This window comes from Phodopus roborovskii, unplaced genomic scaffold (genome assembly GCF_943737965.1).
Source record: "Phodopus roborovskii unplaced genomic scaffold, PHOROB, whole genome shotgun sequence".
Lineage (NCBI taxonomy): Eukaryota > Metazoa > Chordata > Mammalia > Rodentia > Cricetidae > Phodopus > Phodopus roborovskii.
The window spans coordinates 2,012,033-2,026,959 of NW_026126622.1; the positions used below are offsets into that span (position 1 = coordinate 2,012,033).

Here is a 14,927-nt window from a genome sequence, read left to right on the forward strand (position 1 = left end):
TGACATTGCCCGTTTCCTTTGAAAGGAAGTAAGGGGTCTGAATTTTATAAAGGCTTCATTGCAGAGTGATACCAGCCACATGGGGAATGGCTCCATTGTTGCTGCTACCCACTACTCACTTAACATTGAACTCAACTGGGCCCAGAAGAGAACCTTGCGTTAAAGGCCTTGACTTGGAACAGATGCAGTGTCCTTATGTTCCTCAAGTGTCACCGTCCCTGGATAGGTGTTTCTCTCAGTTCAAGGTGCTATACCCATGAAGCAACCAGAACCTGCTAAGGGCAGGAGAAAAACATGTCTGAGTTAGTGGGACAGGGGTCAAACAGTCCTGGCAAGACAACTGATGGGGGGAGGTATAACAGTTCCCTGCCCAGGCCACCAGAGAGCTCTGTCTGGGTATTCTGGATGTTCTCTGCCCAGCAAGCCAAAGGCCTCTCTCTGTCAAGCATAGTGGCGTCATGCAGGACTGGACCTTGCAGATACTGGGCCCATCAGTGTCCACATCCAGGTCTGTAGCTGCTTCATAGCTGGTCCAGGCCGCCAGCACCAAAGGTGGCCTCCTCCACCCTGGGCTCCTCTGAAGTGACCGTTGAGCGGATGGTGCCCACCACATGTCGCGCCTCTGAAGGGAGAGTGCAGTGTGAGTGTTCCAAGAACTTAGCCACCAAAACCGTGGTGTCCCTGTAGGCCTTACTCTCCACTAGGGAGTGTGGCCTCTCTTTGGAGACGGTCTGTAAGGTCTCTGGCTTGGTCCCTTGGTCCATTTTCCAGGTATCTGGGTTGCCAGCAGGTGAGAGCTGGCGCTGACAGGTAGCCATGGCTGGGCGTGATGTGGAGACTAAAAAAAATCAAAGTGAAAGAGGGGATTTGAAAACAATTGTGAACCCAATGAAACCAAAGTTCTAGAAAAAAAAAAAAAAAGTGTGACCCGTGACCCAGCTTCCTGTCAGCCTGGGGTGAAGCTGGTGTTAACCTCTACGGATTGAGGTGAGGAGTGAAGTGGTCCCAAGAGAAGGGCTGGTGAGGGTTTCCTGAGCTCTCCTCAGACTTCTGCAGCTCCATGACCTCTGTCCTTCGTGGTCTGGTGGCTTGTTGGAGCAGCTTGGGAGCCATCCAGACAGTCTAAGATGAGAGCTGAGGTGGCCAGAAGGCAGGGAGATTCCTGTCCTATATCAGATGTAGACAGCAGCCTCTATCTAGGGTCTTCCCTCAGTGTCTTCTATGCTGGGCCTGGAGGAAAGACTGTCTCCCATCAGATGTCAAACCAGCATTCTGCCTCAAAATTAGGACAAACACTGCTTAGGCAGCACCTCCGAGAACTAGGTACCTTTGGGTAGTGAATATGGTCCACTGACCAAGGACCACATTGAAAACAAGCTTGCCTAACATATCACCCAAAATAGACATATTCTGGGTAGTCTGTTCTGAGTCCTAGTGGGTAGTAGCAGACAAGCTTAGAATGAAATATAGGATGATGTGTAAACTTCTTAGGTAGCCAATGACCCCCTGGAAAACAGCAAAGCAAAATAAGGCAAAGCCTGGTGGCAGTGGGCCCAGTCTCGGCGCTCTGGGGCTGAGGCAGGAACTTGAGGTCAGTCTGGTCTATCTAATGAGATGCTGTCTCAAAACAAAACAAAACTAAATGTAAATAAATAAGCATATGCACGCTGTTAGTTACTGGCTTTGATATGATTACCTTGAGCCAGGAACTCACATTCTAGGGCAACAGCTGGAGCAGCTGAATGCAGAGACAGCAAAGGGCCACTAGTCCTGACCCCACACCCCTACTTTACAGTGAGTGGATGTCAAAATATTTAAGGAGTGCCTCACTTCTCTCCAGAGCAGCCCAGGACAGAGCAGCTCAGGGTTCAGGCTGCATCTCAACCAGAAGAACATTCAGTCCCCACTGGAAGGGGCTGGTAAAATTCACCAGCCGCCTAGAGCCGAGCAGTGTTAGATGGCAGACAAACAGACTGCAGATAAAAGAAGGTCACCTTGCACTTCTCCAGGCCTAGGTCCCACAGGAGCCCAGCAGGTGCCTGGGAATAACCTCCAATCCCGAGCCTCTCCAGGTATGAAGAAGGCACATGCTTCTAACATGTGGAACATGGCAGTCTCATCTGGCCAAGAGGACGCTGAAGCGGCTATGTGGAGCTCAGGGAGGGAAGGTGGTCACCTCTCCCTTGTCCTATCCTTGCAGCTGTTTGTCACAGACCATGGATTCCATCAAGAGGGACAGGCCAAAGAAAGCTAGCAGAAGGCTAGAGAAGGGACCTGATACCCTCCAACCATCTGTGAGCCTCTCTTGAAAATCTGTGAGGGAGGAGTGGACACAGAATTCCATGTGCTGCCCTCAGGGGTGGAAGGAAGGGATGTCCTGTGGCTCCAAGTAAAGAATCAAAGAGAGCATTCCAGGTTTGGGTTGACCTTTCTCCATGGAGTTGCAAGGGGAGTGGGAGTGTAGCACCCAAAATCTACAGGTGCAAAAGCTGATGTTTCTACCAGGAAGATGCTCCCAGATCTGGCTTGGCTTCCGTCACTCTCGTTTTGGTTCCTTCCAAAGGCTGATCTTCCTTGGCATGGCCAGACCCTAGGCTGCTTGGTGTTCAGCTGCACAAGGCCAAGGAAGTGAGGATGCTGTAGAGTTCTTTCAAATCCACATCAGAGAATGTCCCAGCTGTAATGCAGAGTCAAAGGCTACTAGCAAGTCCTTGACTGGCAGAAGTTATTCTATTAACATCAAGGTTCAGGTGTCTGTTCTCCAGCCTCAGGCACACAAGCAAGACTCCCAAGGAAGCTGTTATGGCATATGCATCCTGGGCAGCTGGCCACAGGATCCTGTTGTACTGCATAGTTCCTACTTGGAATAAAAACAGCTAATGGTGGCTTAGGACACAGTTAAGTGCTGCCTGCGGTGGTTTGGATAGGAATGACCTCCAGAGACTCCTGTGTTTGAATGCTTGCCCCATAGGGAGTGGCACTTTAAAAGGTGTGGTCTTGTTGAAGGAAGTGTGTCACTGTGTGTGTGTGGGGCCAGGCTTTGAGGTCTTATATGCTCAAGCTATGCTCAGTATGGTACACAGTCTCCTTCTGCTGCCTGTGTATCAAGATGTAGCAATCTCAGCTCCTTCTCCAGCACCATGTCTGCCTGCCCACTGCCATACTTTCCACCATTATGATAATGGACTAAACCTCTGAAACTGTCAGCCAGCTCCAATGAATTCTTTTTCCTTTATAAGAGTTGCTGTGGTCATGGTGTCTCTTCACAGCAATAGATACCCTAACTAAAACACTCCCTGAACACACTCAGGGCAGAGGACACACCACCTACACAGTCTTTACCTGTGGTCACCTACTCTGACCTGGACCTCAGAACATGCATGTAGTTCAATGATCATGCTCATATCAGAGCTGCAGGCCACCTAAAGGGATCTCATTACCCTAAATTCTTGAATCCTTCCCTCCTTGCCCGAATGATGCCTCTCTGAGAACACAGCAGGGGCCTAAGGCTACCCACCCCTTCACCCCAACTTGGGGCCCTCAAATGTGCAGGGATCCAAGGCTGGGCCTCAACTGTCAGAGGTCACTTGCCCTACAAGTTGGGTATAACCCCCAAAATATAAGTGAGCCATACCTGCTTCACTGGATGTGCAGGAGGTGGGGTCACTGGCTGAACGGGCCACACGCCCTAGGCTTGGTTGCGCCTGTGTGCTCAAGCTTGTTGCTTCTGGAGACATGTGGTGAGGGACTGGAGTAGATAGGAGAGGTGTCGGGGTGTCTAAAGTGCCATCAGGGGATGGGTGGCTTGGACCCAGTGAGGTAGCACCCTCTGATGTTGGGAGACTTGTGCTACTGACAGGCACTACAAGAAAATGGACACAATATTACAGTAAGTGGCTACAAAGGCATCAGGATGCACAATCAACCAGCCACCTGCCCTTCAAACCCAACCTATTCAATTCCACAGTTAGAATCAGACCAAGCCTGAGGCAGGTCACCAAGTACTGCTGCACAGATAAAAAGCCCAGGGGAAGTAGACAACCTCCCAGGAATTACTCCAGGAAGAGGATGGGGAGCTCAGGCCCCGCCCCCTCCCAGAGAGACCAAAGTCAGCACTCTACTGCTTTTATCACTTGTTGCTCAGGACTCGCACAAGAAAGAACATGGACTCTGAAGGACACCAGGACAGGCAGGAAGTGCAACCCAGTACCTGGCGTGCAGTCCCTAGGTCAGATATGTGGGTCAAACATAGCCCATGTGATGCTTGCCTTAGTTCCCAGAGTAGGCCCTGGGTAGCAGCATCAACCTAACCCGGGAACAAGCAGAAATAAACCAGAGTTGGAGGTATGAGTATAGCTTAGTGATGGGCATGGATTTGGCACACAGAGAAGTGGGGGCAGGATCTGGTGGAGCCTGGCCACTCAGGACTCTGCTGGACTTTGGTGAGCACCACACCTATGGACCAGCGAAGCAGGCCATGTCTATGCTTCTTTCCCACTCAAAGCCCAGAAGCCTATGATATGCACCAGAGGCCATTCCACCGGTGAACATTAAACCCCAGTGGGTAGATGCATCCTTCACTCTCCTGGAATTACCAACAGCCCACTGGCTCCACTCAGGGGCTGACACTGCAAGTGATAGCCTGCCTGAGGTACACTTGCTGCATCACAGCAGGCAGAATTCCATCAGTGCTGGGAAGCTTTGCTCCTTCCTTCTCTTCCCATGCTTCCCAGCATCCCTGAGCTTGCCCCAGGCCAGGGCTTTGGAGCCACGTGGTACTCACTGCCTATTTCCGAAGCAGCCCATGGAAGATTCTAAAGCATTCTTGCCTAACCACTGCTACCCCCCCCAAACAGTTGGTGACAATTAGTGGTCTATTTTGAAGACATAAATATGCAAGCAAACACCCCAATCTTCAGGAAGATTAACCCTTCTATTTTGAGGGTATAAAATTATTAGAAGAAAAAATCCATAACAGTAGACCTGCAGCTGGGAGCAGAAGCTTCCTGGGTAGGATAGTAAAGGGTAGAAAGAAAACTGACAATAAAAAGTTGTGTGCGTTGGACTGCAGAATCAACTAAGCAGGGCTGATGGGGGCTCACAGAGATGGAAATTGTGGGTCCCAAATGGGTGTGCACTAGGTCCTCTACTTACATGTTACGCTCGTTGTCTGGTGTTTTGAGGGGACACCTGACAGTGGGAGCAGGGCAGTCTCTGACTCTCGTCTGCTCTTGGGACCCTTTTCCTCCTATTGGATTGCCCTACCCAGCCTTGATGCCAGAGTCTGTGCTTAGTCTTATTGTATCCTTTGTGCCTTCTGAGGTTGATGTCCCTGGGAGGTCTGTTCTTTTCCAGAAGGAGACAGGGGAGGGGAGGCAGAACTAGAAGAAAGGGAGGGGGGCTGGGAAGGATAGAGGGAGGGGAAGTTGCAATTGGGATGTATTATATGAGAGAAGAATAAATCATTTTCTTTTTAAGATTTGTCCTTGCATAATGAACACACATGGTACCACCAAAGTAGAAGGGAAGCAGAGAAGAGACAGGTCCCCGCCATGAATAGGAAGGTCTTGCGAGGCCTCGTGACTTGATTTACAAGCACTTTTTCTTATGAATCTACTCCCAAAGTACCATCTAAAAAAGAAGAGTCTTCAAACAAAGGAAGTGAATCAAATCCAAATACACACACAAACAACAAGCCCATGAAAAGCCTGTGAAAACGTTATCCCCTTGGAGGATGGGAGAAGCCATCAGGGGTGATGGCTCTCTGCTTCTCACTTGCTGGTGTGACTTTTCTATACTGCAGTTTGGCTGCTCTATTAACACTTAAAATACATGCTCCCTTGGACTCAGCAATTGTTCCCAGGAGTTTTATTATGGGACACAATTTGACAACTGCTCAGAGATGTGTGTGTGTGTGTGTGTGTGTGTGTGTGTATTTGATCATATCAGAAAACTTCAAAGACAGAAATGGCATTTAGCAAACCCAGACAACCTCTGTTAGTTATTCCCCAGGGAACTACACAGTGGTATACCAAGATTGTCTTGGGTAAGCTAACCTGTGTGGTGTAGGCTTATCATCCTTGCTACACAAGAGGCTTGAGGCAGGAAGACCATGTTCAAGGCCTGTCTGGACTATTTAGAGAGTATTTTTTCCAGCCCATCCTAGGCAACTTAGTGAAAACCTGTCTTGAAATAAGAAGTAAAGCGAGCACTGAGGATGTAGGTAATTGTAGAATGCTTGCCTAGAATATGCAAGGCCCTGCATCAAATGCAAATAAATACACATATGCATATATATATATATATGTATGTATATATATATATATATATATATATATATATATACATACACACATACACAAACTAGCATCAAGTACTAGTACTGCTCCTGTGTGTGTGTGTGTGTGTGTGTGTGTGTGTGTGTGTGTGTGTGTTTAACCTTTTGGAGGATATTTAAGTATATATTTATGTCACCTTTTTGGAAACAATTTAAGTCTAGGGTGGGTAAAGGGGGCTGTGCCTTTGAGTGCAGGTACCTGCAGAGACCAGAGGCATCAGATCCCTCTGGCTCTGGAGTTGTGATCTGCCTAATGTAGATACTGGGAACTGAACCTGGATTATCTACAGGAGCAGCATGTGCCCTTAACTGCTGAGCCATCTCTCTAGCCTAACATCGAAAATCATATTTTAATTAGCTTTGATCCATGCCTCCTAAATCTTCCCGATCCAATTTTCTTACTGTCAGTGCGAACACAATCAAGTCATGGATAGGCAAGTGTGACTTCACTCTGAAAATATATAATTACTAGAATCAAGAAATTCAGTAGGTGCCTGAAAGAGCTCCAAGCCCAAGACTGGGGACTGTTTTTTCTTGCTGTCACCAGTGTAATGCTGTGCGCCTGTTTTTATGACAGTTGCAGTCATAGTGGACTTCCAATTTTTCATCTAAAAAACCCACCCGTAGTTTTCTTAATTAATGTATGTAGCATGTGTCACATATTTTTTTTATGACTCTCATTAATGGACTTCAATGTTCTCCCAGGTTTTCACTATTAGGAAGAATGTAAACACCTTCACTTTTAGAGTTACTTTCCTTATGTTAGATCCAAAGGCACTCCCAGAAGTGGAGATTACGCCAACAAACAATATAAACATGACTTCTAGATAAAGAGCCCTAAAATGACAGGCTGGTTAATAAGATGCCAGCCAAAAAATCTGGGTTGTAGCTCCCCTGTGGTCTTGCCAATGTTCAAACCTCATCACTACATTATTATTCATAATAGTTTAAAACCAACTAGAATCTATGAAGAATTGTAAAACTAAAACGCAAGTTCAGCAATGGTAAAAGGGAAAAGATCAACATGAGAGTGAACTACATCTGTATCACACTCATAACAATGATCACAGGGGCCTGGCAATCCCAAATGCAATACTGTTCCTGAGTGAAGAGGATGAAATCCCAAGGCACGCGGTTTACCCTCTGTATGCATGAGTTCTGTACCCATCCATTCAAACAAGTGTGCATTTGAAAACTTTTGTGTCTGTGTTAACTGGAGTAGTTTGCTTCTGTGCCTAAGGAAAGCCACTGTGGCCAGGCATGTGTCAGGGGGTGTCCCTGAATGGAGCCCTAGAGAGGTCACTGCATGAAGCTCTGAAGTTGAATACTGGATTGCCTTGGAGAACCCAACATATTACTGATACCTGCCTAGGAGAGCTACTAACAGGGCGTAGAACCAACCCAAGAGGAAGAATTGTGTTGCAGTCAACAAAGCTGCATGGGCTAAATATTCTTCTTCGTTCCTGAAAGAGTGAGCCTCAAGTTGAAATTCATGTCCTCAAGTGAAGGAGTCAGAACACCAAAGAAAGAGTCGACAAAATATCCTAGAGGAAATGTGAACTCTCCCAGGGACACAACTTATTGGATCCAGATTAGGGAGGAAGGCTGTGGCTAAGGCACCTGCTATAGACAGAGGGAGTAGGAAGAGGGGGAGAGAAGGAAACAGGAGAAAAGAGACATCCTTGGAACACACACAAGCAGTGCTTCAAACTGAGAGAGGTCTGATTGATTACCTGGTGTGCTGAAGCCAGCAGCAGTGTTTGGGTCCTCAGAACTGGAGTCAGCCACCTGGTGATCAACACTTGGAACCTGTAACAAAGAACACACAGCATCACCCTTGCTCAGGACAACACCCACCCAGGCAGCCTCCAGTAACACCACCAGTGCCCTGAGCCCTCAGATTTCCCTTTCAATCAACACCGATTCCAAGTAATCAGACCAAACTTCCCAGAAAATTCCAAAGGTTGAAACAAGAATCTCCATGTACCATAGTGTAGTGAGATATTCACATTGCCTGCATCTGTTGCACTGACCATGCCCATTGGTGTGGGGACAGGTGTGGACATGACCTGGGAGAACTAGGTCTGGGGTCAGGGACCCCAGAGCTCTCTCTTGCTTCCTGGTCAGAGACAGCATCTGGGAGTATCCTTGGGATGGGAAACTGCTGACAGTCATTTTTTGACTATACCATAGACTCTGCTGAGTTCATGTGGATGCATCCTATTAGGCTTAAAGTATGGGAGAGGATGTGTGTAAGTTCTGTGCAAACAACACTATTTTACATAAGGGACTTGGACATGTATGGGTTTTGGTATAGGGGGCATCCTGGAACAAATACCCTGAGGAATAACTGTGCAGGTTGGCTTTAAGACTCACCTAGGGAGAATATACATACATTATTTTCTTCTCACCTAAATTTATGAGGTGGGATATGTGTGAGAATCGAGAGTTCAAGTCAGTGTTGGAAAGATCAAAGCCCATTTCTCTGGCTTTCTGCACTCAAGAGTATCTTCCAGGGAAGTGGCATACACTGAGTCTACTCACCTTCCATTAGGGCACTGTATGGAACCGAGACAAGTGTGCTGCATAATTAATGTCAACTTGACACAGCCTAGAGTCATCTGAGAGAAGGGCACTTTGAGAAAATACCTCCGTAAGATTGGAGGCAAGCCTGTAGAGTCCTTTCTTAATTAGTGATTGATGGGGGAGGTCCCAACCCTGGGCTGGTGGTCCTGGGTTCTTCAAGAAAGCAGGCTGAGCAAGTCAGGAGGAGTAAGGCAATAAGCAGCACCCCTCCATGGCCTTTGCATCAGCCCTGCCTCCAGTTTCTGCCCTGACTTCCTTTAATGATGAACAGCAATATTGAAGTGTAAGCCAAATAAACCCTTTCTTCCCCAGCTTGCTTTTGGTCATGGTGTTTTAGCACAGCAACAGAAACCTTACTAAGACAAAAGGTCACAAAGGATCCCTTACCCTATGTACAGTGGGACATAGGACAGTTCCCACCCCCAACTGCCTTCTCTGACTCTTTTTTTCTTATTCCGGGAAGAATAAGCCATATGACAAATGGTCCTGAGACCTGGCATGCTTCACCCTGGCATGGCTAGGGCATGGAATGAGCACTGGATGAAAGGGTGCATCCCCAGTGAACTCACAGCCTGTCCTTGACTTGCTTACACCTTTTCTTCCCTTTTTTCCCTTGCAGAAAGAATGAAGAGGAACTCTCTAGGCTGTTCTCTTATGTGAGCTTTGGGTCAAGGTCCAGGTGCATAAAGGGTGGAGTGCCAATCCACAGTGTGACCACAATGACATACTATTAAGAGCCACCCAGTTCAGGTCAGGCAGTTTCTGCTATTCCCCTCTTGGACTGTCTTAGTCAGGGTTTCTGTTGCTATGACAAAACACCATAACCAAAAAGCAAATTGGGGAAGAAAGGGTTTATTTGGCTCACACTTCCACATCACTGTTCATCACTGAAGGAAATCAGGGCAGGAACTCAGGACAGGAACCTGGAGGCAGGAGATGATGCAGAGACCATGGAGGGGAGCTTGCTCTCTCTGGCTTGATCAGCCTGCTTTTCTTATAGAACCCAGGACCACAAGCCCAGGGATGGCACTGCTCACAATGGGCTGGGTCTTTCTCCATTGATCATTAACTGAGAAAATGCCTTACCACTGGATCTCATGGAGGCATTTCCTCAACTGAGGCTCCTTTCTCTCTGATGACTCTAGCTTGTGTCAAGTCAACATACAAAACTGGCCAGTACATGAAGTGACTCTGGGCTAGAGATGCCTCAGGGAACAGGACACAGAAGATTGAGCCCCCTGGCCTCCTGCCCCATCTTACCCTTCTCGGGCTGTGTGTGCTTCAGTTTCTTCGCCAACAGGCATAATGCTTTAGGCATCTAGCACAGGGCTTGAGACATGGCACACCCTGTCCATAAGCCCCACCCCTTCCCCAGCTCAGGAAACAATATCTGACTTCTTGTGTTATTTCAGAATTGCTTTGGGGACATACTGGCAAGTAATGAGCTAAAGAGGAGACAGGAGAAGGCGAGGCAAGCCCCTGCAGCTTGGTCCAATTCCAGCTCAGGTAATTGCATTCCTGCCTCCCGTGCTGCCTGCCACTTCAATCAGATAGCTGATATCCCTCATCTTGGCTCTGCAAACTGTGATGGAGTTAGGGCAGGGTGGCTTCAGCTGTGGCACCAACACACAGGGTGTGAGCTGCTCCCTGTTGTGGTGGTGGGGAAGTGGGGTGCCTGAGGAGAACTGGAAATCAATCTAACGCCAGGGAGAGCAGCCTCCATGCTGCCTTTCACCCACTGATAGGCTTTGGAGCAACGGTGCACATGCTATTTTCCTCCCCAAGCCCTCCAGGACTTCTGGGGAGGGAATGGAGGGAGAGAGAATTCATGCCACCATTGCATCTACACACACCTTTCTCCCTTACTGTACTCACTACATGCCCATAACTAATTTGAACATGTCTGCCAAGAATCCCCCACTAAGTAACAAAAAGAAACTGCCTAAAAGGCTGTTTCGTTCCAGAACTCCCCAATATCTAACCCCTCCCCATGTATGTATGTATGTATGTATGTATGTATGTATGTATGTATGCATGTATGAATATGAGAGGCAGAGAGGAAACTTAGAAACCTGCTGCCTGAGAAAGACAGTGCTGGCAATAAAGAAATATAAATAAAGCAAGAGAAATAGAATCCACAAAGGGACAAGGTCAAGAGGAAATTGGATTTGCTTCATATTCTGCAGGGTACCACTCTCTTCCCTCTGGCTCCCGTATTCACGCACCAGGAAATGTGGCTTGGGAAAGAGATGGCTCCCAGGAGTGCATATGTCACTTCTGAGTAGAGTGTTAGGGCTTTAATTTGAACCTGATGGCAGAGGCCACCTTGCTGCACAAAGCTGTGGGGGAAATGGCCGTTTGGTTCAGTAGCACTACCTAGACAGAAAAAGGGAAGGGCAACTGTGGCATGGATTCTTAATTGACATTGGAGTTCAGCCACGAAGACTCATAAACAGGGATCCTGGAAGGATGAAGAGTGTGAGGTCTGTGATAGACAAGCCTCACTTGCCCCAGGACACCCCAAGTCATGTGAGACTGTGGGGGTTTTAAGTGAGAAATGCCTGCCCTAGTCTTGGATGTATGAACACTTGGTCCCAGTTGGTGGCACTGTTTGAAGTTTAAGAGGTGTGACTTTGCTGGAGGAAGTATGTCACTGGGGGTGGAATTTGGAAACTAAACATCATGCTACTTCTAGTTCTTTCTGTTGGTCTCTCTGTTTCTATCGCCGACTGTTTGTCTCTGATTTATGCTTGCAGTTCAATGTGAGCTCTCAGCATGCTACTTCAGCTGCTATGTCTGACGTTCCCCTATCACGATGAAGTCTTAACTGTCTGGAACTGTATGCCAAATAAAGCTGGCCTGATCAGGATGTTTTATCAAAGCAAAGGAGAAACAAACTAGGGAAGGGCCTTCAGGCCCTTGCTCAGAACTTGCTAGTTCTGAGATCTATATGGACCAGTCCCTGTAAACTGATGGATCAACTGGAATTTAGGCAGGCTGGCTCTGTGGGAAACCCTGCACAGGAATTCTGCCCCATTTCTGTGATGTGTTTCTCACTCCCGGATGAGGTCACCCATCTAGTACCAAATGCATGAAGAGCCACTGTTTGGGGGCAATTACCAGCTGTCATGGAAAATGATACTCAAGGTCCTCTTTGAAACACTTCATTCACCAGTTTTTAAATGTAGGGGTCATTTCCTTTAAACATATAATTTATTAGACCCACAGATGGTGATACCATGCCTGCCCATCTCCTTTCTCATAACTTATAGTATCATATTAGACTTCCTTTCCTAGCTGTACTGCTACCTAGTCAAGTACTTCCGGCCGAGTCAATCTAGACATTGAATTTATCAAAGGCACTTCCACAGGTGGACCTGCAAGGTCAGAAAAGCTGACCTGGAGCACTACAGCAGCTCCCTGGCCCCCGTGCTGCACTCCCCACCTGGGCCACCTTCCTGGTTTTCCACATGCCATAACACTACCCAGATGGCCAGGTACAATGCTCTCCCTAAAGTTCCAGGGAAGGTGAACTGTCCCTGTCTTATCATCACATGGATTGTTAACTCCATGAGGCAGTGGAAAGCTGTTGGAAAGAATGTCAACCATACCTAACCCAGAAGAGAGTATGTGCTGATCAAGGAAGGGGATAAGTCTGGATGGGCATCCTCCACTAAAGGACTAAAAACATCCTCTCAGGTACACATCTGGCATTGCAGATATTCTAGAGGCTCGAGAGAAAAGCTGTTGAGACTTGGAGTTTGGGGCCACCCTGGACAACATAGACTGACCCTGTGGCAAAAAAAAAAAAAAAAAAAAAAAAATCTTCCTAATGGCTGCCATTACTCCCCTATTGCCTGCGTGTTGCCATTTCACTCATGTCCCTTCTGTCTGGTTTGTGCTACTCTAACCAGTGCTGATAGGCAATTTATACACCCTTTGTTGTGCAGGGGCAAGTAATTAACTGCTCCCCTCACCCAGGGAAAATGCTCATACTAGGAAGGAGGCAGCCTTGATGTCTGGTCCAGGGAGATGGACCACCCTGGAGGAGGGGGCAGGTGGCTGGTGCAGCCTTCCCTCTGTGGATGGTAATGGGTTTCACTCACTTCTGGACTCCCAGAGATGTCTGTGGAATTGAAAAGTGCCCTGACATCTGAGTATCAGAGAAAACTGTCTTGGGAGCTGCAGGTCCTTAATCACCAGATGTGTCCCTGTCTACACAAGTGGCCTGGAGAGGGGCCACAGGACATGTTGTACATGTACCTGGCCAGCTCCATAGCAGATAGAGGATTGAGTTTGTGCCAGTACCTGCAGGTGGCAGGTTTCTGAGCTAACATAAAGTAACATGACAAGCTTTGACCTTCAGGCCTCTTTACCCGAGTTCTCTGAGAGAAATCACGGAAGATAGAATTTTTCCAGTGCCTTGGGAAAACAGTGTCATATTGATCTCAGAGCCATATATTAGCCTGAAATATATTAAGTTCAGGGAAAGAAAAAATTGGTGATGAAACATAAATCAATATCCTTCTGGTATACATTGTGGGGTAGGGGCACTAAATATCAAACTCAGAGCCTGCAGTGACTGCCCACACCTGTACTGAGGGGCCTTGCAAGGCCAGCATGGAGATCCTGAAAAGAGTCTTCTTGGGAAGCAAAGCTTCTGACAGGGCAGTGCCCCAGCCTTGACACTGTCCACAGGGACAGGATCCGTTCACCCAGCCCTCTCTTATGAAAATATGAGTAGCACCTCACAAAGGGAAGCCAAGAAGTGGCTCCCTAGCAGAAAAGTCGAAGTCTATTGCTATTATGCAGTAAGCAGGCTTGCTGAGGAGTAGGAAATGGCAGCACCTCCTGCCCAAGGCAGCAATGAAGTTACATACTACTGCAGACATGGCTTCTAGGTCCCTGCTTCCCAGGATGAAGCTGCTCATTCGCATCTTGACTTCCTGGTGTCTGCCATCCATGGAGGGCTTTGCTGTTTGCTCTCCTCTGGGTCCTGCCATGTGGCTTTGTTGATGCCTCCCGCTTAGGCCAGGTACCACATTTGTCTCCAGGATCCAGTATGTTATCATCTTCACCACAAACCTTGCCACATCAGTCTACTCCCATTCTCAAAGTGAGTACCAATAACAATAGCATTCCCTGGCACACCCAGCCCAGAGAAGGTCCCACCTGGCAGTTGAGGCACATCCCTGGCCTGGGGCTGCCTGGCCTCTTATAGCTCTATCAGATCATGTCTGCAGCAATGGCTAAAACATCCCTTGGTCCTGGGAGTCCTTAGTCCACAAACCCAGCTCCCCCTTCTCTAGCCATGGGTCAGAAGTTATCCCAGTTCCTTCTACATTGTCATCAGACACCCGGGGAGCATGGGACACAGACACAGGAATTAAGTTGAGTAACCAAAAGGCAAATCCACATATTGATGTACCCAGGCTGGAATCAGCATCCTGCAGTTTATGCAAGGCTCCCACACTGTTACAGTTCGTGAAGAGGCTTCATCACAAGGTAGTCACTGGTGTCAGTGACACAGTCAACACTGTCAGGGAGCCTTCTGAGGATGGGCCAGGAAGTAGGGTGTGCACCAATAGGGAGCTGGTCTTGTCTTATCAGGGCCCAAGCCTCACTCACCTGACTGGCAGGAGTGTGACCCACTACAGCCTCATATGGTGGGGGCAGCTCAGCAGGGTACAGCATGCCAGGGCTGTTGATGGCAACATCATATAGAGTGCTGAACGGAGAAGGAGTGAAGTCTAGGTGGAGGCCTCTGGAAAACAGAACACCATCACAGGGTCATCCCCTGAGGACAGAGCCTGGTGTCTGACATTTCTCCAAAAGTGTCTAACACTTGTCATGTTGAAAAATTAAAGCCTGAGTCACTGGGCAGGTTTAACTTTGTTCTTTCTTCTGAAAGGTGCCCATATTTCATCAAACACTTAGGCTCTGTCCAGCATAATTAAAACAATGATAAAGCTGATGAAATATCTAAAATTAATGTGCCACGTGC

At 47.8% G+C, this 14,927-nt stretch overlaps 1 protein-coding gene across 1 annotated transcript in view; it reads right to left on the bottom strand.

Moving 5' to 3' along the window:
• Positions 1-216: 216 nt before the first annotated feature.
• The window catches only part of Entrep2 (endosomal transmembrane epsin interactor 2), a 388,380-nt gene continuing 373,669 nt past the window's right edge, over positions 217-14,927 (bottom strand). Inside the window, exons 7-10 of the mRNA XM_051206449.1 lie at positions 14,552-14,687; positions 8,071-8,146; positions 3,635-3,862; positions 217-838 (exon numbers count right to left, since the gene is read on the bottom strand). Coding sequence (XP_051062406.1) covers positions 522-838; positions 3,635-3,862; positions 8,071-8,146; positions 14,552-14,687 — 757 coding nt within the window. The 3' untranslated portion in view covers positions 217-521. The remainder of the gene's footprint in view (positions 839-3,634; positions 3,863-8,070; positions 8,147-14,551; positions 14,688-14,927) is intronic.